General features: G+C 42.2%; 1 protein-coding gene across 2 annotated transcripts in view; it reads left to right on the top strand.

Moving 5' to 3' along the window:
* Window positions 1-11,541: 11,541 nt before the first annotated feature.
* PARL (presenilin associated rhomboid like) overlaps window positions 11,542-24,504 on the top strand; it is a 52,312-nt gene continuing 39,349 nt past the window's right edge. For both annotated transcript variants that reach the window (XM_044251875.1, XM_044251874.1), the window contains exons 1-3: window positions 11,542-11,700; window positions 21,359-21,554; window positions 22,225-22,365. In XM_044251875.1, the coding sequence (XP_044107810.1) occupies window positions 11,576-11,700; window positions 21,359-21,554; window positions 22,225-22,365 (462 nt within the window). In that variant the 5' untranslated portion in view covers window positions 11,542-11,575. The remainder of the gene's footprint in view (window positions 11,701-21,358; window positions 21,555-22,224; window positions 22,366-24,504) is intronic.

The following is a 24,504-nucleotide window of genomic DNA, read 5'->3' as shown; positions in this document are numbered from 1 at the left end:
GCAGCTTGCCGGCTCAGTTGGTAGAACATGGGATTCTTGATCTCAGGGTTGTAAGTTCAAGCTCCACACGGATTACTTAAAAAGAAAAAGAAAAAAAAAAGGAAAAAAGAAAAGAAAAGGAAGAAAGAAAGAAAAGGAAAGTGCCTTCTGGAAGTATTTACATCAGCTGAATTTCTGCATTCTTTATTTGTTTCTGTTCAGGATGCAAGCTTCAAACTCTGCCACGTTTTTTGCTCTTGTTTTCAATTCCAAGATACCTTTCTCAAAACCAAGAATCCTGTTACCAGTCCTCTCATCCCCACAGGAGTAGTCGATTTAATTCTGTGGTGTTTGTTAAATGACCTGCGAGGCATGAAGGCTTCCTCAGAACCCCTGGAGTTGAGTGTCCCAGGTCCTGGGTCCATAGCCGACTCTATCCCGGTTCCACTTTTGAGATGCCTAAATTATAACCATTACCGCTATTTCTGCTTCTGTACCTTCGCTTGTAATTCATGAGGAGATGGAAAAATATCAGCAGACTTTCTATAGGCACTCTGTAACCACACAACCCCCGCCCAGAATTGAACCTGGCAGAGTGGCTGTTCCCGGACCCCTACCCGGCTCTGGGCCAAGAGATAATAGTCATCTGGTGCCAGAGACACCCCCACCCAGAATTGGACGTGACAAAATGACTGCTCCCGGACCCCCACCCAACTCTGGGTGCAAGAGATAATAGCCATCTGGTACCCCGCGGCTTGACAGGGAGACCCCGGCCAATCCTGAGGTGACACATACCCTAGTGGTACCAACCAAGCAGTTTGAAGAATGACAGCCCTTTGATCTAACCAATAATCTGTTCCCAGCCTTTTCCTGCTCTGTAGCGCGCCAGTCATATTATAGAGTTGCTGTTTGATTTTCCCGTGGTATGTAGTGACTTGTTACAAGATACTATGATGTATGCTAAGTCCCTGCCTCCCCAAAAATAGTGTATAAAAAGTGCTGTGATCCTGAGCTCGGGACCTCTTAGCGTCACCAGCAACGAGTGCACGGAGGTCCAGGTTCGAACTTGTAATAAACGGCCCTTGCTGTTTGGCTTTGACTCTGGAATCTGGTGGTCGTCTTTGGGGGGTCTCAGAATTTGGGCATAACACTTTGACCTTCCTGTTAGCCCAAGGCTACATGGTAACAAGTCCCTGCACTGTAAGGGCCTTTGGCTCCTTTCTGTTCCCACTTAATCAGGCTGATTCTCCTTCTAATTCCTGACTTCATTGAGGTTAGAGTGAGGGCTAGCACTGGAGTTCAAATTTTCCTCTTCCCAGTCCTAAAGAGGGTTAGGGTTGGGGTTGGGCTGGTTAGGGTTCATGCTCTCCTCCCCACAGTCCTAAAAAGGGAAGTTTTTTGTCTCCTTCCCTTCTCTCTGCCTCATTACTCAGTCTTTCTCTATCATTCCATTTCTCCTTGCCTTACCAACCGCCGACCTGCCATATATGTTGCCCTGTGCAGAACCTTCTCCTCTTCAGTCATGCCTAACAGCTGCTGGCCTTCTCCATAAATGGCAGCAGCTGTGTCTCTAGACCTGGGGTGGGGGTCTTCAGGATGAAGGTGGGTGGCCCTTAGCCCTGAAAGTGTAATGCTCAGCAACTTTGCTGATGTGAGCCTGGACAAAAGGAACCCAGGGAGTGCTGCCTGCGGATTCTTCTGGAGGCCAACTGCTCCTGGGCCACTGTCACCAGGGTTATGCCCCAATAATGGGTCCGTGATTAAAGGAGCGAGACTGATACAGAGCGAAGGTCAAGCAAAGCTTTTTTTGGCGCCAAGCATCAAGAATCTAACCAAACGTTTGGGGCCGCACCTCTTACAAGAGAGAGCAACCCTTCTCTGTTTCAGACTAGCTTTTAAGGGCAAAGGCCATGCAGTCGGGCCTGGCCACGCACAAGTAGCCAATGAGATTGTAACACACACAGGAAACTCCACAGTAATGCTAGGTGACCAAATGAGTTACAATTTACCCTAGTAGATATTTGAACCAGCCTATTACACCTTGATTAGGATTGGCGCCCAAAGGCTCCCAAAGGGCAGGCCCATACTCCTTGGTAATCAGGGAGACAGTATGCATCCCCCCACTGATTGAATTCTCCACCTGGCCTGACCCACCCTTGTATCTGGGCTTTGTTACCTGGAGCTGGTTTCTGGGATTTGTTTTTAAGTGAATCCCCTGTAGGAAGGGGAGCAGGGACAGTTTGAGGGTTAAACAACAAGGTTTTTATTTAACCTCAATGAAAGCCTCTTGCTAAAATATAAAAATATAAAATAGGTCCTTGCAACCAGCACACTGGGTGTTCTCAGAACTCACTTCAGCCCGCTGTCAGGGCTAGGTGCTGGGTCGTCACCTGAGGCTCTTGGAGCCACACCAGCTACTCTCTGCAGAGAAGAGAGAACCATCATCTTGCCCAATCTGGTCTCTGTGCTCCTCGATCCCAAGTGTTGGGAGACCCCCTAACAGTTCAACTCAGGCCACTTCTTGGACAAGGATGAAAACTTCCTGGTCAATGAGGCTTTCCTGCCATTTTCTACAGATACCAGGCAAAACATTGGGTTATGGATGGTAGGTGGAGGGTGTGATGAGACTGGCACAGAAACAGCTGCCACCATCTAACCTTTTCCTCTGCTTCCAGAGCATGGAGGAGAACCAGGGGACCAGCTGGCTTGGATGGAGTTCTTCCTGATGTTTGTCACACCCACCTCAGGACCTTTTTGTTCCAACTGCCAGAGGGGAGTCTGGAGCTCAGACTTCAGTAATTTGGGGCTACTTAGCAGCCCCAGTCACAGAAGATCTGTGCAGTGCCGCATCTGAGTTGCTCCCATCCAGGTTTTAGAGGGGAGAGAGGTTCTGGAGACCTGTTCCTTACAAAGTCCTTCCTCAGACTCATAGCACCACCAAAGTTGTAGAAGAAGAACAGGGTTTTCCCCAGCTCGGCTGCTCAGGGTCCCCCTAATACTGTGCACTGACGTTAGGGAGGAGACTTCACAAGGATTCTACAACAGTAGCTGATTTTCTGTGGCTCAGTTCTTAGGTTAGTTATACTTTGGCAGGAAAGGATTTTAAAAGGTTGCTTAACGTTTGGAATTAAGTCATTTCACCAGATTAACTTGGGGAGTCAAGCCTCATATGGTAGCAGTGAAATAGGCTCAGAGGGAAAGACATTTGAGAAAAACTGTCAATATAGTACTGCGTGTGAATAATACTGATGCTGGCGCCTAATAAATAAGCCCCAAACCGGAGAGTTTATTTTCTGCCCTCTCCTGCTCTCTCCTGACCAAAAGGAAGAAGTGCAAGCCGCTGCAGACAGCATGGGACTATCTTCCCTTCACTGTTACCAGGCAAAAGCAGCAGCCAAAACAACTGCTCTCAACAAATTATCTACCAAGCACTCCCTTTACTCTCCCTGACCCCTAACCCCCTGCCAAGATCCCTAAGTTTTGATATATTGTGTCTCCAGACAAGGCTCATTTATTTTAAAAAGATTGATTTATGTTAAGTCAAAATCAAAATGAGAGACCACTGCACACCTTTTAGAATGGCTAAAACAAAACCCTGACAATCCCAAGTAGTGGAAAGGTGCTGAGCAACTGAAACCCACATACTCTGCTGGTGGGAATGAATGGTACAACCACACTGGAAAACAGGTTGGCAATCTCTTACACATTTAAACATGACACCATACAACCCAGCCATCCTACTCCTGGGTATTTACCCAACAGAAATGAAAATGTATGTTAACACCAAGACATACTATATGATTCAATTTCTATGGTATTCTTGAGAAGGCAAAATTACAGGGATACAAAACAGGCAAGTGGTTGCAAGGGTCTGGGAGCAGGGTTATAGGTTGACTATGAAGGGACACGAGGGAACTTTCTGGGGTGACGGAAATGTTCTGTCTGAAACTGGTGATGGCTATACAGTTGAGTATGTTTGTCAAAAATCATGGAACTATACACCTAAAGGGGTGAATTTTATTGTATATACATCACATCTCAATAGGTTGGACTTCTAAGAAAAGCATATCCTTTTAAAAAATATTTTATTTTTTTTTTAAAGTAGGTTCCATGCCCAATGTGGGGCTCAAATTCACAGGACTCGAGCTCAGGACCCCAAGATCAAAAGTCACATGCTCTACCAACTGAGCCAGCCAGACATCCCTAAGAAAATCATGTCTCATTCTGCTTTGAGTTATTTAAAAAGATACACATTCGAAATTATCAACATTTCAGTTAGCAGGATACCAATACTGCTCTTGCACCGAGCTGGGAGAAGTCCTATTAGGATGAGAATTCTTTTTTTTTTTTTCAATTTATTTATTTTCAGAAAAACAGTATTCATTATTTTTTCACCACACCCAGTGCTCCATGCAAGCCGTGCCCTCTATAATACCCACCACCTGGTACCCCAACCTCCCACCCCCCCGCCATTTCAAACCCCTCAGACTGTTATTCAGAGTCCATAGTCTCTCATGGTTCACCTCCCCTTCCAATTCACCCAAATTCCCTACTCCTCTCTAATGCCCCTTGTCCTCCATGCTATTTGTTATGCTCCACAAATAAGTGAAACCATATGATAATTGACTTTCTCTGCTTGACTTATTTCACTCAGCATAATCTCTTCCAGTCCCGTCCATGTTGCTACAAAAGTTGGGTATTCATCCTTTCTGATGGAGGCATAATACTCCATAGTGTATATGGACCACATCTTCCTTATCCATTCATCTGTTGAAGGGCATCTTGGTTCTTTCCATAGTTTGGCGACTGTGGCCATTGCTGCTACAAACATTGGGTTACAGATGGCCCTTCTTTTCACGACATCTGTATCTTTGGGGTAAATACCCAGGAGTGCAATTGCAGGGTCATAGGGAAGCTCTATTTTTAATTTCTTGAGGAATCTCCACACTGTTCTCCAAAGAGGCTGCACCAACTTGCATTCCCACCAACAGTGGAAGAGGGTTCCCCTTTCTCCACATCCTCTCCAACACATATTGTTTCCTGTTTTGTTAATTTTGGCCATTCTAACTGGTGTAAGGTGATATCTCAATGTGGTTTTAATTTGAATCTCCCTGAGGGCTAATGATGATGAGCATTTTTTCATGTGTCTGATAGCCATTTGTATGTCTTGATTGGAGAAGTGTCTGTTCATATCTTCTGCCCATTTTTTGATGTGTTTGTCTGTTTCGTGTGGGTTGAGTTTGAGGAGTTCATTATAGATCCTGGATATCAACCTTTTGTCTGTACTGTCATTTGCAAATATCTTCTCCCGTTCCGTGGGTTGCCTCTTTGTTTTTTTGACTGTTTCCTTTGCTGTGCAGAAGCTTTTGATTTTGATGAAGTCCCAGAAGTTTATTTTCTCTTTTGTTTCCTTTGCCTTTGGAGACATATCTTGAAAGAAGTTGCTGTGGCTGATATCAAAGAGATTACTGCCTATGTTCTCCTCTAAGATTCTGATTGATTCCTGTCTCACATTGAGGTCTTTTATCCATTTTGAGTTGATCTTTGTGTACGGTGTAAGAGAATGGTCGAGTTTCATTCTTCTACATATAGCTGTCCAGTTTTCCCAGCACCATTTATTGAAGAGACTGTCTTTTTTCCACTGTATATTTTTTCCTGTTTTGTCAAAGATTAATTGACCATAGAGTTGAGGGTCCATATCAGGGCTCTCTACTCTGTTCCACTGGTCTATGTGTCTGTTTTTATGCCAGTACCATGCTGTCTTGGTGATCACAGCTTTGTAATAAAGCTTGAAATCAGGTAAGGTGATGCCACCAGCTTTATTTTTATTTTTCAACATTTCCTTAGCGATTCGGGGTCTCTTCTGATTCCATACAAATTTTAGGATTATTTGCTCCAGCTCTTTGAAGAATGCCGGTGGAATTTTGATCAGAATGGCATTAAAAGTATAGATTGCTCTAGGCAGTATAGACATTTTAACAATGTTTATTCTTCCGATCCAAGAGCATGGAATGGTCTTCCATCTTTTTGTGTCTTCTTCAGTTTCTTTCATGAGTGTTCTATAGTTCCTCAAGTATAGATCCTTTACCTCTTTAGTTAGGTTTATTCCCAGATATCTTATGGTTCTTGGTGCTATAGTAAATGGAATCGATTCTCTAATTTCCCTTTCTGTATTTTCATTGTTAGTGTATAAGAAAGCCACTGATTTCTGCACATTGACTTTGTATCCTGCCACGCTGCTGAATTGCTGTATGAGTTCTAGTAGTTTGGGGGTGGAGTCTTTTGGGTTTTCCATATAAAGAATCATGTCATCTGCGAAGAGAGAGAGTTTGACTTCTTCATTACCAATTTGGATACCTTTTATTTCTCTCTGTTGTCTGATTGCTGTTGCTAGGACTTCTAATACTATGTTGAACAAGAGTGGTGAAAGTGGGCATCCTTGTCTTGTTCCTGATCTCAATGGGAAGGCTGCAAGCTTTTTCCCATTGAGGATGATATTTGCTGTGGGTCTTTCATAGATAGATTTGATGAGGTTCAGGAATGTTCCCTCTATCCCTATACTTTGAAGCGTTTTAATCAGGAACGGATGTTGGATTTTGTCAAATGCTTTTTCTGCATCAATTGAGAGGACCATGTGGTTCTTCTCTCTTCTCATATTAATTTGTTGTATCACATAGATTGATTTGCGAATGTTGAACCATCCTTGTAGCCCAGGGATGAATCCCACCTGATCATGGTGGATAATCTTTTGAATGTGCTGTTGGATCCTGTTGGCTAGGATCTTGTTGAGAATCTTAGCATCCATATTCATCAGTGATATTGGTCTGAAATTCTCCTTTTTGGTAGGGTCCTTGCCTGGTTTGGGGATCAGGGTAATGCTGGCTTCATAGAAAGAGTCTGGAAGTTTTCCTTCTGCTTCAATTTTTTGAAACAGCTTCAGGAGAATAGGTGTTATTTCTTCTTGGAAGGTTTGGTAGAATTCCCCAGGGAATCCGTCAGGTCCTGGGCTCTTGTTTTTTCGGAGGTTTTTGATCACTGCTTCAATCTCGTTACTAGATATCGGTCTATTCAGGTTGTCGATTTCTTCCTGGTTCAATTTTGGTAGTTTATATTTTTCCAGGAATGCATCCATTTCATCTAGGTTGCTAAGCTTATTGGCATATAACTGTTCGTAATAACTTCTGATGATTGTTTCTACTTCCTTGGCGTTAGTTGTGATCTCTCCCTTTTCATTCATAATTTTATGAATTTGGGATTTCTCTTCTTTCGGATTAGTGTAGCCAGTGGCTTATCGATCTTATTGATTCTTTCAAAAAACCAGCTTCTAGTTTCATTGATACGTTCTACTGTATCTCTGGTTTCTCCCTCACTGATCTCCGCTCTAATCTTGATGATTTCCCTTCTTATGTGTGGAGTTGGTTTGATTTGTTGTTGATCCTCCAGTTCTTTAAGGTGTAGAGACAGCTGGTGTGTTCTGGATTTTTCAATTTTTTTGAGCAAGGCTTGGATGGCTATATATTTTAGGATGAGAATTCTTGATGTATTAATTAGCTTCTAGACTTTTTGCAGGCAAGCTTACCAGTTCTTCTAGGCTTTTGAAACCTTGAAACTCTCTCACAGACAACTCATTTTCTGTGTGGAATCATACCTATGGCCTGGAGAGTCCAGACAGGTTCCTCCTGAGCAAGTTGTGCCCAGAAAGACTGGCACTTGTTTGTGGCCCAGGCAAGCTGAAGGGTGGAGAAAACACAGCAGCCCTTATCCAATTGCTTTCTGTCTCCCTTTCCTAAGCTTCTGTCAGTTCCTCTGGTACAAGAAATATATTTGGTTTTGTTCCTGGCAAAAAGCTTCTCAAACCCTTGGAATCTCCCGAGTGACAAGAGTGTCTTTTGCCACTCATAAGAAGACCTTTTGAGTTTATTCTAATGAGGTGATGAGGTAAGGAGCCCTAGAAAGACCAAGAGATCAGGAGGTTGGAATTTTCAGCCTTACCCATCAGGCCTCTGGGAAGGGGGGAGGTGGCAAAGGCTTCAGATTAGCTCTATAAAAACTCCAACGATGAGATTTGGTGAGTTTCCGGGTTCGTGAATACATCCATTTGCTGGGAGCGTGGCACATCCCAGTTCCATGAGGACAGAAGTTCCTATGCAGATCTCACCCTGCTCACTCCTTCTGTCTGTATCCTTCATACCATCTTTTATAATAAACTGGTAAAAATAAGTAAATGTTTCTCTGAAAATTCTGTGAGGTACTCTAGCAAATTAATTGAACTCAGTCAGAGAGTTGTGGAAACCTCTGATCTATAGCCAGTTGGTCAGAAGCAGAGGTAATGGCCTGAACTTGTAACTGACATCTGGAGTGGGGCATGGGCGCAGTCTTATAAGACTGAGCTCTTAACCTATGGAATCTGACACTATCTCGAGGTTGAAAGTTTTGAAATGGAGTTGATTGCTTGATGGTGTTGAAAAATACACCTCAGAGCCTCTATCTGGAGCTCACAACACCTTCTAACTTCCACTCCTATCATCATCCAGGCTCCTGTCTGTCTTTCATCCTGCCTGGCTTCCTGCTTATTCCATTCAAAGGCCAGCTCCTCCAGGAAGCTTTCTCTCACGTGGGCTTGAACCTTGGTTGAAATCCCAGTATTGCTCTTAATAACCCAACTTCTGTGTGCCTTGGTTTCCTCACTTGTCAAATGGGATGCCAATAGGAATTTTCCTCTTAGGATTGTTGTGTGCAAAGCTCAGCACAGAGCCTGGCAAATAAGTGCTCAGTTGCTGGGAATCTCTTTCTCCCATACACCCATATAAGCACATTGTACATTTGTTTATGATCATAAAATAAAAATGATGATGACGTGAAGAAGCCTTCTCCTGTGGACAGGCTTCTACATCAGTTTCTAATTATTACCTCATAATGATACAACAATAGCTACTATGCACTGAGTGTCAACCATGAGCAACTGGTTCTTGAAATATACAAAGTAATTTAATCCTCAAAATGACAAGGTAGATGTTATTATCAGAATTTATAGGAATCAGAGTCAAAGTGTCAGAGTATCAGTAAGCCTCCCTCTGGCCCATACATTGCCACTGTGGGAGCTGGAGAGAAAGGGGGAACCCTTGCAAACATAATGCTCAGCTGTGGGTAATAGTCTTTAGTCTCTGACTCAGGAGTCTCCTGTTTTCTGCCGGCAACCAAGCTCATTAGTTTGTCAATGGGGTAAAACGAAATCCCGGACTTGACACCTATGGCATAGCCAAAGTGAATTTAGTTTCTCAGAAAGGTATGCCCTGAAAGACATCACAAATACTGTTCTCTCTGCCTAGAACATTTCTTCTTTTCTTCTTTTGGTCACCTCCATTAGTTTCTCTGGGAATCCTTCTCCCCTGTCCCCCATTCCCCATCCCTCAACTGTGGTATTTCCCCCTCTTCTAAATTCCGACAGAGCCTTCTGTTTCTTCGCTCATAGCACTTCTCACAATGTGTTCTAATTGCCTGTTTTTTTACTTGCTCCCTTTTCCCCCAGTAAAGCAGGATCTCTGTGAGGTCAGAGATAGTGTCATCCAAAATACATCCTAGTACATTGCCTGGCATACTAAAGGTGCTTCATAAATATTTATGGGATGAATACAGTACTACTATAGTGATAAGCATAAAGCACTATAAAAGCACAAATGGAAGTCATCTAAATCAGACTGGAGTCTAAGAAAGGCCCTGAAGGAAACCAGAATATGCCACCCCAAAATAAGCTTGACAGAAAAATTATTTTGAGCTGAAGGCAATTAAGAGGCAGTAAATCCTAAAGGCAGGAAATAGCTCCTTTCCTAGAGACAGACTCTCAACATGCCAAAGACCAGAGACCAGGCAACAGAGGAATCTGCAAAGTTGTTAAATTAACCCTTATCTTTCTCATTAAGGAAGATAAGGACTACCTAGCTCTAGCTGGACTAACCCTAACCTGAACCTGTCAATTCTTCACAAATTATTGTCTGTCTAAAAGATACAAAACCTTCCTGCTTTGGTCTCTTCTTCAGATATGCGTTCTCTTGTGAAGACTCCCACGTATCCGTAAAAATAAAATAATATTTGTATGCTCTTCTGAGACACCTGGGTGGCTCGGTCGGTTCTGTGTTTGCCTCTCGATTTTGGGTCAGGTCATGATCTCAGGGTTGCAAGGTGGAGCCCTACATCAGGCTCCGTGCTCAGTGGGGAGCCTGCTTGAGATTCTTCTCTCTCTCTGCCCCTCCCCTGCTTGCATGCGCTCTCTCTCCCAAATAAATAAATCTTTAAAAAAATATTTGTATGCTTTTTTTTCCTGCTAATCTTTGTCAGTATAATTCTCAGACCTGGCTAGGGATCCCCAAGACAGTTGAGGAAAAGGTTTTCCTGTCCTACAGCCTCCCAGAAAAGAGGACAATTGAGGTTGGTCTAAAGGGCAAGTTGATTAGGTAGGCTGAGTAGGGAGGGAGGGGAAAGGTTGTTTCAGACAGTGAGAATGGTATATGCACTCAGAAAAGCAGATGCCTTTAAGAAACTGCATATCCTACAGTTTGGCTGCAGCTAGGGTCAGAGGGTGGGTCGGAGTGGCAGGAAATAAGGCTGCCCAACAGGAAGGCAAGGGCTGAATCATGAAGTTTGTATTTCATCTAGAATACAGATTTTTGTTTCAGGTCTGGACTTTTTGTTAAAGATCAGAGGTACATCCTTTTAAGTGTGTCATAACATGAAAGGGTGAGGGTCACCTAGGTGGTTCAGTCCGTTAAGCATGGCACTCTTGATTTGGGTTCAGGTCGTGATTTCAGGGTCCTTGAAACCCAGCACCGGGAAAGGGCCCTGCCCTGGGCCTGGAGCTGGCTTGGGATTCTCTCTCTCCCTCTCCCCCCAACCCCCCGCAAGCGTCTTCTCTCTCTCTAAAAAAATAATATGAAACGGTGAGATGCAGAAAAAAGAAAAATAACATAGGTACAATGATGCAATGATGGTTCCTCCAGTTCTCTCGGAGCCTCTGTAAGACAGTGGTGATACTATCCGCCCCAAGTGTTTGGTGAGGGTCAAAAGCAGCAACTTAGGGGAGGCCTGGGTGGCTCAGTCATTAAGGGTCTGGGTCATGACTGAGTCCCTCACAGGACTTCCTGCTCGGCAGAAAACCTGCTTCTCCCTCTCCCACTCTCCCTGCTTGCGTTCCCTCTCTCTTGTCAAATAAACAAATAAAAACATATTTAAAAAAAGAAAGAAAAGAAAAGAAAAAGGGCACTCACTTAGGTTAAGTGCCTGATACGTGGCGTTACTCAAATGCTAGTTTTCCCTTCTCTTTTTCCTCTGAACCTCATCCGCAAACTGGATGGAGGTCCAGGCGCTGTCTTGCGCCAGCCCCGCGTCCAGGCTCGCGGGGCCGGGAGAACCCAGCGGCGCCCGCGCAGCCCTCCGGTGCGTGGAGCTTCGGCTCCGCGGGGCGTGGGGGCGCTCTAGGCTGCACCTGGAGCTCTATGGCCTGTTTAAAAATTTTTGTTCCCCACACCCCCCCTTCGCCCCGGAAGTGGTTCCGCGGCAGGGGTTGGTAAGGTCGGGCCATGGTGGGGCAGAGGTTGGGAAGATGGCGTGGCGAGGCTGGGCACAGAGAGGCTGGGGCTGTGGCCAGGCGTGGGCTCAGCCGGCGGGCGGCCGCAGCTGCGAGGAGCTCACTGTGGCCGTGGCCCCGCCGCGACTGCTCGGACGCAGGTAATGACCGCCGCTCCGGGCTTCTTTCCCCTCGGACCCTCAGCTTCGGCCGAGCATCCTCGGGGGCGCAGGCCACGCAGGCCTGTGGGTCAGCCTTGCCCTCACCCATCTCTTCCTCTCTCTGTCCCACTTTCCCCTCTCGCCTCGCCAGCCCTCGCTTCTCGCCGTGCCACCGTGCCCCCAGCCCGGGTGCCCAGTGACCGACCCCGGCGCAGCTTTTCGTGAGCCCGCGCGGTCTACCCCTTTCCCATCGGGAAGGACGTGAGGGGAAGGGGAAATAGTCTCTGAGGGCTGCGTGCCACGCCTCATAATCCCGCGAAGAAGGTATTGGACCCATTTTTTAAGTGAAGCAGTTACACAGATGATACAATGGCAGAACCGATTCTCTATCAGTCTTTATAAACCTGGGGTCTACTACAAGTTACTTTCGTCAGCGTTTAGAGAACTAAGGGAAGACGGAGTCAAAGGGCATTTGCCCTCTTCACAGTCAAAAGAGAGGTTTTTCTGTTGAAGAATGGAGAGCTTGGAATATTTAGTTTCCAGATGCTTTGGAAAGAAAACTACAGTACTGGTTTTCCCAAGTAGAAGCTGTATGAAGAGTATGCTTCATCAGTATTTGCTGCTTTTAAGTCATTTCTGAAGAGGAAAAAAGTCCCTCAGCTGTCCAAGAGCCTGATGTGGTTTTTTTACTTGAAATTTGTTCCTGTTCTTTAATCCAGAGTTGCAGCCTTCCCGGTTTTCTGAGTTGGTTCCAGATGCCTGAAATTCCATCTGATTGATGGTAGCAAGTTTAGGTAGAATGTTCAACAGAGGGGCTAGCCAGTGGCAAATAACTGAGGCTCCAATATGGTGGAGCCATTGCTTAATTTTAAGAATCACCCAGAGTGTTTGCAGACTATATTTCCCAGGTCCCAGCCTAGTTCTGTCAAGTCAGAAGTTGCGGGATTGGGGGGGGAGCGGGTGCGGCGGCGGTGGGGGGGAGTGGAAGAACCTGTAGTGCTTGCAGGCACTCCCAGGTGAATTGGATTAGGGATTTGTGAAAACTTGCGTACATTGTAGCTTAACTTCATACACCTTAACTTGGAGCTTCAGGTGCTAATCTTAAACTCCTGGGGAGATGGAGAATGAGGAGGTCAGGTGGAAGTAGTGATAGAGTTCAGCTGTCCAGATTGCAGAATTTATTCCAAATCCCAGCCAAAATTGCATGGTTCGAGGGGGAGGAGGAGGAATGAATATGGCTGTCAGGAAGCAACAGGTGTGGTAATATTAAAAATATGTGTTAGGAAGGGAAAGCAAAGGAACTATAACTTGATTAATGAAGAGCCTCCGGTATAAAATGGAGACCATTTGAAAAAAAACAAAACAAAAAACAAAAAACAAATGAAGGTGTGATGTTGACAATTAGCCCCTATTTTTTTTTTTACGTTTTCTGTTTATTTGTAAAGTTCGAAAATGACATTTTTGTGGTTGCATAGAAAAATATGCATTTCAAGAGAATGTAGGTAAACCTGAAATAGAGTATATACCTGCTCATGTCTGGAAATAAGCACTTAATAGGAAGAATGAGTTACCTTGTATGTAACTTTATTTGGTCTGCTTTGACTTCCTGTGGTTCTAAGATTAGTATACAGAAGAATGAAGTTAGAGATAAAAAGCAGAGTTAAAAAAGCAGAGTTCTGGGCCCAATCCTTGTGTTTCTGATGTGATAGGCCTGAAGTATGGCTGAGAATTTGCCATACAGGTAATGATATAAGAGTTCTGTAAACTGTGGCAGGCCCAGTGCAGCCCACCAGCTAAAAATGGTTTCTACATTTTTAAAGGGGTGTAAAGCAAAACAGTATGTGACATTTGTTTTCTTCATAAAAACTAAAATATTAACTATCTGTCTCTCTACAGACAAAGGAAAAAATCTCAGGCTCTTCAGAAACTTTACCATTGTCAAATTTCTGGCAGCACTTCTAAGAAATGGTTTAGGCTTAAAAGAAGCCTGCATAATTTCAGTTGTATGGAACTAAGAGAGTAGTTGGTGGTTCAGTTATTTTCCCTGTTTAATTTACCATTTATTGACTCCAGATGGGTTTTAAGAAAATTTTGTCATGCAAGTGTTTATGTAGAATTCCCCACTCCCCTAAATACATTTATTTTCTTTTAAAGTGGAATGAATCTATTGTGTGTATGCTTGGACATATGTTATCTCCATTTGAGCAGTAGGCCATTTCTACTTAATAAAAATCTTTAGGAACATAGACATCAGTGCTGACTTGTACATATATCTAAGTTGCACTGTTAAAAATTCACAAAACTATGTTTTCACTCACCATTAAGCCAATTAATACATAGGTATGACTTTTTCTGTTTAAAAGTTAGGGGATCATGTTAAAAAACTGAACCATAGGGCGCCCGGGTGGCTCAGTAGGTTAAAGCCTGTGCCTTTGGCTCAGATCATGATCCTGGGATAGAGCCCCTCATCAGGCTCTCAGCTCAGCGGGGAGCCTGCTTCCTCCTCTCTACCTACTTGATCTCTGTCAAATAAATTAATAAAATCTTAAAAAAAAAAACTGAACCATAACAATTATATGACAAGTAGTAAGTCAGGTATTGATGAGATCTTCCCACTTTGAGCACATTAGACTGCTTTCACAAATGACTGGTTATTGGTGGAAGGACCAAAGCAGCAGAGCTAAAAGGCAGGTCTGCCTTCATGAGTTGGTATATACCTCTAATGACCCTTTCCTCCCATTCCACTCTCTGTACCATCCATTTTATCATGTTGTTTCTCTTTGTTTTCTGAACTTATTTCAGGTGAGTGATTCATTAAGGTTTTTTTTTTTTTAGATTTTTATGTATTTGTTTGAGAGAGAGGCGGGGTGGGGGGGTAAAGGGTAGAGGGAGAAGCAGACTGCTTGCTGAGCAGGGAACCTTACGCGGGGCTTGATCCCAGGACTGCAGAATCGTGACCTGACCTGAAAGCAGGTACTTAACGACGGAGCCATCCAAGTGCCCCTAAGTCATTTATTTTTCCATCTTTTGCACCAATATGAATGAGTAGAGCTAAAGAGCCTAAGCTTGTAAATATGGTCTCAAACATTTGGAATTAGAAACATTTATCATGCTTTTCCATGTTTTTGCATTTTAAGAAATGTAGAACAAAAGCTCCATAAGGGCAGAATGTACCTTGTCATATAAGGTGTGATGAAGTACTTCATCTAAAAGCATTTTTGTAGTAACTGAAAACCCAACTCCAACCAAATTCCTAAGCAAATTAGGAAAATTTATTGGTTTATGCAGTTAAAAAGTCCAGAAGTCAGGGCGCTTGGGTGGCTCAGTGGGTTAAAGCCTCTGCCTTTGGCTCAGGTCATGATCTCAGGGTCCTGGGATTGAGCCCCGCGTTGGGCTCTCTGCTCAGCGGGGAGCCTGCTTCCCCCTCTTTTCTCTGCCTGCCTGTGATCTCTCTCTCTGTCAAATAAATAAAATCTTAAAAAAAAAGTCCAGAAGTAGGACTGGCTTCTAATGAGGCAAGATTTGGTGTTTTAGATTGTCACCAGGATTCCACTTTTCTCCAGGGCTTGGCTCTGCTTCCCAAACGTTGGCTTTATTTTCTCAACATGCTCTCCTTGTCGTAAGATGGCTGTCAGAAGTTCTTGGGGCTCTATACTTCTAGGTTCACATCCAGCAGAAAAAGTTTTCCAGTATTAACAGACAAAATCTTGAAATTCACTGGACCAGATTGGCCTGATTGGGATACATGTCCATTCTTGAATCCCTTGAAGTTGTCAGAGAGTGGAGTCTGTAGATTGGCTAAAGCCAGTCAGGAGATTGGTGTGCCTCTCCCAACCAAATGGCTGGAAATTCTAGTGTACTATCAGGAGAGAGGGGAAAGGACCTGGATGCTGGGAGTCGGTGAGAAACTCTCACTATTGTCCTCTAGGATGAAACTTTTGTGTTCGAATTCTTTGTTACAAATTTGAATTCTTGTTAGTCCTGGTAGATAGGATTACCCTGTAAATAACCATTCAAATTTAAGTAGAAATTTTGTTAGGGATTAAGTTCTTGCTCCTTTCTATGAAAAGTGGTTTGTGAACTAGCAGTTTAGGCATTATCTAGGACGGGAGTGGCAAATTTATTTTGTGAAAGGCCAGATAGAAAATGACAGGGCCACATATGGTCTCTGTTCCATACTCTTTTACTTTATATCACTCTTTAAAAATTCAAAAACCATTCGTAGCTGGCAGGCCCAAACCGCCCTGCAAGCAGAAGTTTGTCAGTTTGTGAGTTTGTTTAGAAATGCAGAATCTCATATTTTCCCCACCCCAGACTTAGTGATTTAGAATCTGATATCAGCAAGATCTCCAGGTGATTTGTATATATACTAAAGTTTTCCTTAAACCTGAGGTAGATCAACCCTGGGTGAATATGAAAATCACCTGGATAGCTCTTTAAAATACTGATGCCTTTGTCCCACCTCTGGAGACTCTAATTGCTATGAAGTGGAGCCATAGCACAAAATATTTAAGAGCTCACTAGGCACTTCTAATATGTAGTATAGGGAAACAAAAGCTGTTTTCCCTCTACCAGTCTTAGGTTCATTGGCTCTGTAAATTAGACTGAGAAAAGATAGATTAGCAAGAGAAAAACCAGCTTATGAATATGTCCATTGCACATACATATGGCAGTACTCCTTGGTGAGTAATACAAAGGATGGTTAGAATTTGGGCTTACATTGCGTTTTAAAGAAAGAACAACAAAGTTTTAGAGAAATGACAAGAGAAGGGAAATGGACTTTGTTCCTAGGGCAGCAAACTGAGGAGGCAATATATCAGGGAACTAATGGATATAAGGGCACTTAGTAGATTTTTCCTGGTGCCTTCTCTGAGCACATTAGGGTCTAGAGTTGTCTCATGATTCTGTTTTTCCTGGTATAGGGTAGTGGGTATACCTTCACAAATTTATATCGTGCTTTTAGGCAGATGGGGGCAGAGCAGAAAGTTTTAATTATATCTGCTTCTCATTGGCCCTCAGCCCAAGATAGTCCTTATGGCAAAGTGGCATGTTTGGGGGTGTCATGTTCTGCTGCTCTTAAGGAACCAGGATTGAGCACTACTGTTCTAAGACTAAGCTTTCATGGTCATAACTGTCTCTGCTACAACTGATGTGGTAGATTAAAATACATGGTTGTAATAATTCACAGCTCCTCTCCTCCAGAGTTGTCGATTTCCCTGTTCCCCGAAGCTGGGTTGGTCTTGTGATTTGCTTTGATCATTAGCAAGTGGCAGAAATAATGTGCAAGGTCCACAGTCTGGGCCTCGAGAGGCCTTGCAGCTTCTACTTTTTTCCCTCTTAGAATACTACTCCCACTCCCACTCCTAGCCTGTTGATTACTGAGAGGCCATTCGGGCTGACTGACGACCAGTCCAAGCTCTTGGTGTGGGAGTGAAGACATCTTCGACTGCCCATCTCCAGTTGAGTACCCAAATGACAGATTGCATGAGTGACTCTAGGGGAGACAGAAAGGACTGCCCAGTTGAGGGTGGCTAACTTATAAAGTCTTGAGAAATAATATTGGTATCAGGACAGTTAAGTTTTGGGGTGGTTTGCAGTAATACATGAGACAACTGGGGAAGTTTCTGTCAAATCAGGATCTGCTGACCAGAGTAAGTACTATGCTGCCTTCACCATTATTTTCACTTGCAAATCAAATCAATGCATTGTCTTGCCTTCTTACTAAATTCAGTTCCGACTTCAGGTATTGAACCAGTGTAACAATGACCAAAAGGATACCTGGGAGATGAAGTTTTTAGCTTTCCGGCCCCTGTGGCTTATGAATGTGTGCTAGTTAATAGAAACAGGTGTATGGTGAACCAATACATTGTACTTAGTTCTGTCAAACAAGTTCTGTGTGTCCAACCGTAATTCCCCAATACGTGCATATATTCTTTTTTTTATGTGTGTATATTCTTAATATATGTATTCTGCATCTGACCTTAACCCCAGGCTAACTTGTGTAATATATTCTCCATGTCCTTGGCCCCAGACGTATTTCTAAGGTAAATACTGTTCTAGGCAAAAGGTCTGGCTTTGCTTCAAGTTTAGATTCCCAGATTGCTGCTGTGTTTATGTTCCTTTTCAAACATTGCACTTCAGAATTTTAAATGAGGTGATGAACTGTAGAAAAAGTAATCTTTATTTGAGCCAAGTGAATACTTGTCTTCTATTATTACACTATTGGCAATATAAAATAGTCTCATCTTTCACATTTCTCGGTCTTATAAGAAAAGCCAGAAAACAACACTTAGTTACAAATTGTGATCTTTAAAGAGGACATATTCAGGATACGTGTGTGCTCAGTCGGTTCAACATCTGTCTTCAGCTTGGGTCATGGTCCCAGGGTCCACTTGTATGGAGTCTGCTTCTCCCTCTCCCTCTGCCTGCTGCTCCCCCTGCTTGTGCGCTTGTGCCCTCTCTGTGTCTCTGACAAATGAATAAAATCTTTAAAAAAAAACAAAGGGAACATATTCCTGTTACTTTATGTCACACCTTTGTTTTTTGGCCCCAAAGTGGTGGTAGTACTTTATTTTACTAACCCAGCTCTATGTTATCTTGAATTGTTTAATAAAAATTAAATCCAATTGTAAAGGATTAACATTTGCCACGTTAAAGGTGTTAATAGTGATGCATTTGGCTGTAAGTAAATTTACTGTTTAAGTAAGTGAGGGGGTATAGTTAGCATAATATAGTAGAGGTAAGTGGCTACTGTCTGACTAGCTCAAAATTATCAGGGTTAGTGTTTGAATCCCTTAACCTTTCTTTTGGCATTCTGGGTAACTACCTGAAGAAATCTAGTTATTACATTCCTTATTCAAGGCAAAAAGAAGGGGCAGAGGTATGACATTGCTGAAATGTCCATTTTTATAGATAAATCTTTCCCAGAGGTACATAAAAATTCTTAAGTCTCTCATTTTGTCAGAACTCTGTAATATGGCCACCCTATGCCTTAAAGGAGGCTGGAAAAGTGTAGCCTCTGTAGAAACAGGCAAGAGAAAAAGAAATACAGATTTGGGATTAGCTGTTTAACTGCATTTGGCAAAGGATATTCTTAATACTAGTAAGAGAGCCATGAAGGGAGTTCAGAGTTCTTCAAAGCAACATTGGCTTTTTTGAATAAGTACATCACTTTTCAAAATAGATTTACTTGAAAGGAATAGCACTTATTTGGAAGTATAAATTATGGATTATTAAAGTTTCAAGGCAAATTACTTTATTGCCATAACCTATCTTCATCATGTGACTTCTGAGAAGTGAAACTGTGGAGTGGACTCCGTGTTGAAGAAAGAGCATACTAGGCAAGTAGTAGTAATAATAGTCACTATGCCATTTTTCTGAGTTTTGGTTTTTTCCAGATGCCTACTAGACACCACCTGGCTATCCTACAAATGCTAGCAATACTTTATTTTGTGTAACTATAAAGTGCATAGCCATGGATTCTGATGAATGTATGCACCTGTGGAACCACCACCTAAAGAGAAACATTGTTTTGCTCAACAGTGTTTTTGAGTTTCCTCCATAATGTGTGATCAGTAGTTTCTTTGCTGAGTAGTACTCCATTGTATGAATATACCACAGTTTGTCCTTTCCCCTTTTGACAGGAATTACAGTTCTGGTTTTTAGCTACTAGAAATAAGAGTTACCATGACCACAAGCATTTGAAATACTGCCCAAGATGGAATTCTTCATGCCTTATCTTACAGTTTCCTATTTTGGTGTTTCTGAGCTTCCTTGTCCTGGGGAATAGTACCACCTTCCTTTCAGTTACTCAAAATAGAACTAAGTCATTCTTGACCCCCTTCTTTTTTCTAACAGATAATTATTGACCTTTTCTTTATTAGGGACTGGGCTTGGTGGTAAAGAGTGAATACAAAAGTAATTTTCCAGTTGTGGTACAGGCAATAATAGACATAAATCGAAAAGTCTATGCAGGATGCTTTGGAACTCTGCGAGTATAAAGGAGACACCCACCCTAGTTGATGAAGGCTTCCTGGGAGTAGAAAAATGAATTTTCATGGGCACAAGAGTGTTAACAAAGGGATCTACCAAGGGAGTAGCATTGCTGAGCATTGCTGGGAGGATGAAGAATCATTGTGGGGTTTAAAGCAAGGGAGTGAATTGGAATGGGGCAATATAGGAAGCAATGAGGTATGTTAGGAAAAAGTAGAGTATTCCAGGTCAGAAGGCATGAGCTGAGTTGAAATGGGAATTTGGGAGAGATTTTTGACACTCTGAGAAGGCATTTGAGGGACCATTGAATGTTTGGGGAAAAGTGATAAAGGAACAACATGCAACATGGTAAAATGTTTGCAGTTAAACAGGCATGAAGTGAGGAACTAGGAATGAAAAAAGTTTTTTTATGACAGAGTTGGCTTTTAATTGGATGGAAAAGAATAAAGGTGAGAACACCGAAATGACATCTAGGTTTTTAACCTCAGTGATTGATAAACTGTTGTCCCTCTGAAAGAATGAGGAAGTCAGAAAATGGAGCTGTTATAGAGGAGGAGTTTCCTTTTGAATATATTGGTTTTAAAGTAATTGAGAGCATATCCAAATGGAAATACTCAATAGATAGTTTGAAATACAAGGCCAGAAGATTGAGGTTAGGACTAAAGAAATATATTTGAATCATTTACTTAGAAGTCATATAGGCCACAGAAATACATTAATTCTTTTATTCAGCTGAAGTGTTGGAAGACCTGATTTCTGCTTTCAAGGAGCTTTGAGTTTAGGAGGATGGTATGTTTAGAGTACGATGAGAACAAACAGGAAGGGGCCTCTGTTTTGTCAGTGTAGGGGAAGTGTGAAAAAATTCTTCATGAATTTATATGGATTGAGTTTGAATAGAGAACATGTAAAGGAACTATTGGAGCCTATGAGGATATCTGTCACTAAGGGATAGGTGAAAAGAGGAGAAGCCATCAGGAAAGTGAATTTGAATAGGGAATGCAATCTTATAGGAACTAGGTAGGGCTGGTAAGTGTGATCAGTAGTGTCAAATGTTTTAAGGTATGGCTGTGAGGGCTCAAAGCAACAAAACCCTTTACAAAACATTTGGTGGGTGTCCCTAGAACTGAGTGAAAAAAACATGGGGAGAAGTAGGGAAAAATCCATCAACTTAGAATGATAGTACTTCTATAAAAGAAAGCAATTATTTGAATTTGGAGTGCCCTTGAGGATGATACTTACATTTGAATGTTTGATAATACTTACATTTAAATGTTTGTTCTGGAAATTGACCGTACTTCAAACAAAATAACAAAACCATTTTGTGCAGATTCAAACTGACAACTTGAAATTCTCCAGCCTTTTACCAGACTGCATACTGTGTATAGAGGAATCATTCAAATGATTTTTCTGATTGATACACAGTTAACAGCCCTAACAGGTTCCCTTTAAAGTTCCCATAGTTTGTGTGTCTACATCTCCTTTTTTGGAAGGGCACAGTTCTGTGTTTTGACTTAGAATCCTAGCTCAGAGTAGGCATGTTGGCTTCTTTGGGGCTATAGGGTGAGAATAAACTGCGATGTTGATGATGCAGGCCAAAGAGTGAGGCTTATGGAGGTTGATGTTTGCAAAATGCAGCTGTTGCTAATCTCTTATTTTCCCCTTCAAGGTTTAACTTTTTTATTCAGCAAAAATGTGGATTCAGAAAAGCACCCAGGAAGGTTGAACCTCGAAGATCAGACACAGGAACAAGTGGTGAAGCATACAAGAGAAGTGCTTTGATTCCTCCCGTAGAAGAAACAGTCTTTTATCCTTCTCCCTATCCTATAAGGACCCTTGTAAAGCCCTTGTTTTTTACTGTTGGGGTAAGTGCTTATGCAATTAGGAGTTGCCTACCTTGCTGCTGCTATAGTAGTGAAATACTGTTTGTCTTATTTGGGCTCCCTTAAAGACAAGGGGAGGGGAACTTAAAGGATCCTGGTGGTGTCTGGGGTCATAAATGATGATGGGAGAACATGAATTTAATAATTGCTATTATTATTTTTAGTTTTTAGAGCGCAAATGCACTTGTGTGAGTTGGGGGGTGTGGAGGGAGAGAATCTTAAGCAGCCTTCACACTGAGCATGGACCCAGTCATAGAGCTTGAGCTCACCACCCTGAGATCATGACTTGAGTGGAAATCAAGAATCAGAAGCTTAACCTATTGAGCCACCCAGGTGCCTCTAATAATTGCTGTTAGAATCTGGTTCACTTATGTATGCCCTGGAGAAGAAACTTATGGGCCTCTTATTTGAGATAACATTTCATGCGATATTTTGAATTTTATTTGAAATTTCTAGCTGTAAACAGGCCCCAGGGAATAGTAAAGTTAATAAATAGTTAAGTATTCTCTTCACCTAATAAGGTTTCACTATGCCTAATGTTCCTGTTCCTTCTCTTGGTTTTGTAAGAAGCAATGAAAATGAAATACTGTCCTTGGAACTCTTTTGATCTTTCTCTCTTGAATTTATTTTGTGATATATTAATTTTGTATAGTTTACAGGCTGTGCATTTGGATCAGCTGCTATTTGGCAGTATGAATCACTGAAATCCAGGGTCCAGAGTTACTTTGATGGTATAAAAGCTGATTGGCTGGATAGCATAAGACCACAAAAGGAAGGAGACATCAGAAAGGAGGTAAAGATAAACATGGCTTTCTTTGTTCTAGTTGAGCGCAAGTTTTGAAGTCTGGTTATTTGTAAAGTGTTAGTGATTGATAACATTTAGATCAGTAGATACAAAGTTACTGAACTTGATCTTTTTTAGAGTCATTTCATTGAAGTGAGTATCCACGCTTTGTATATCTGGCAGTATTGTACTTGATGGTGTTCTAGGAAGTTTGTCCCTCTTTCCACGTATCAAAAATCACTGTGGGGGCGCCTGGGTGGCTCAGTGGTTAAGCCGCTGCCTTTGGCTTAGGTCATGATCTCGGGGTCCTGGGATCGAGCCCCGCATCGGGCTCTCTGCTCAGCAGGGAGCCTGCTTTCTCCTCTCTCTCTGCCTGCTTGTGATCTCTCTCTGTCAAATAAATAAATAAAGTCTTTAAAAAAAAAATCACTGTGGATAGTTGCTAAAAATTAATGTGTTAGGGGTCTCAGCTATACTAAAGTTTAAGGGCTACTGTTCTGCATGACCTTGCTGGAATATTTTAGAGTATGTATAGAATCAGAGGCAGTTTTTCAAAGCATCTGTGCCTTAGGTGTAGAGATATTATGTGGATTTTAAAAAGCCTCTCTGTGACATGTTTACATACCTCTGATAAATACCCACTGTGGAGTATTTCTAACTGCCCAGGGAATGAGGATGCAAGAAAAAGGTATAAATATAGACCTTTCCATAATTTTACATGCAAGCTGGTGACCCTCTTTCAGTTTCTTAACTGATTTTTTTACCAGCACTGCCTTTAAGAGAAAACATATTTATTTCACTTGACAATACTTACTGAGCATTGAGTCCCTAAGTTAATATGTGGTTCATTTGGTTTTCATGCATTTTTGTTTTGGGTTTGTTTTTGTTTGTTTTGTTGCTCTTTTTTTTTTTTAAGATTTTATTTATTTATTTGACAGACAGAGATTACAAGTAGGCAGAGACGCAGGCAGAGAGAGGAAGGGAAGCAGGCCCCCTGCTGAGCAGAGAGTCCGATGTGGGACTCGATCCCAGGACCCTGAGATCATGACCTGAGCCGAAGGCAGCAGCTTAACCCACTGAGCCACCCAGGCTCCCCTTTTGCTCTTTTTTTTTGATGACACATGCGTCTGCACTTGAGAGAAGGTTGCTGACCTCTTAATTTTCTCCTAATGATAATTCAAGGTTCTTCGAAGTATAAAGAAGTACTCATTCTTCATTTTCCCCATAGACGTATGCAGAAAGCCTGAACCTTACCTGTTTTAGAGAGGCTTTGTGTCAGAAGGACAATGGGTATAATTATTTGCAGGTGAAAGTGACAGTAGCTAACAGTGATTTATTCAGCACCGCGTGTTTGAGAAGATAGTAACACTGATCTGTTCCATAATCCTGGATTCCTTAGAAAGCTACAGGTTTCCAGCATGTCTATATTATAAAGTTTTTTTTTTTTTTTTGGAAGATTTTATTTTGGAGAGCTTGAACGAGAGAGAGAGTGCGCGCATGTGCAAGTGCAAGTACATACATGTGCTTGAGCAGGGGAGGGCAGGTGGAGAGGAGAGGCAGAGAATCTCAAGCAGATTCTACCCTGAGTGTGGAGCTCAATTTCACCACCTTGAGACCATGACCTGAGCTGAAACCAAGAGCTGGATGCATAATCAACCGAGGCACCCAGGTGCCCTATGTTATAGTTTTGATGGTTCACATTGTTCCCTAGAATGGTGAAAAGTGATATAAACAAAAGACATAATCTTTATCCAAAGATGGATTGGTTTATGGTGAAATGATAGGTTATAAAATATAAAATCCATGCCTGTTAAAGAAAATTAACACAATATCTAAATATAACATGGGAAGTGAAAGCCCTGGGAACCCCTGCCATACTGCTACATGTGTGGGGAATAAGGTCTGAAAGCTCATACACAAATTATAAATATAAAAATGGCATGATTATATATGGGTCTGTAACTTTTTTTTTAACCTCGGATTTCTGTATTAGTATCCAAAGTGTGGTTTAATATCATAATTAGAATATATTTTTTATTTTAAAACTTTTTTTTTTTAAAGATTTTATTTATTTATTTGACAGGCAGAGATCACAACAAGTAGGCAGAGAGGCAGGTGGAGAGAGAAAGGAGGAAGCAGGCTCCCAGC

Source organism: Neovison vison, chromosome 6 (assembly GCF_020171115.1).
Source record: "Neovison vison isolate M4711 chromosome 6, ASM_NN_V1, whole genome shotgun sequence".
In the NCBI taxonomy this organism is placed as follows: Eukaryota; Metazoa; Chordata; class Mammalia; order Carnivora; family Mustelidae; genus Neogale; species Neogale vison.
This window is presented reverse-complemented; position numbering and strand designations above follow the sequence as displayed.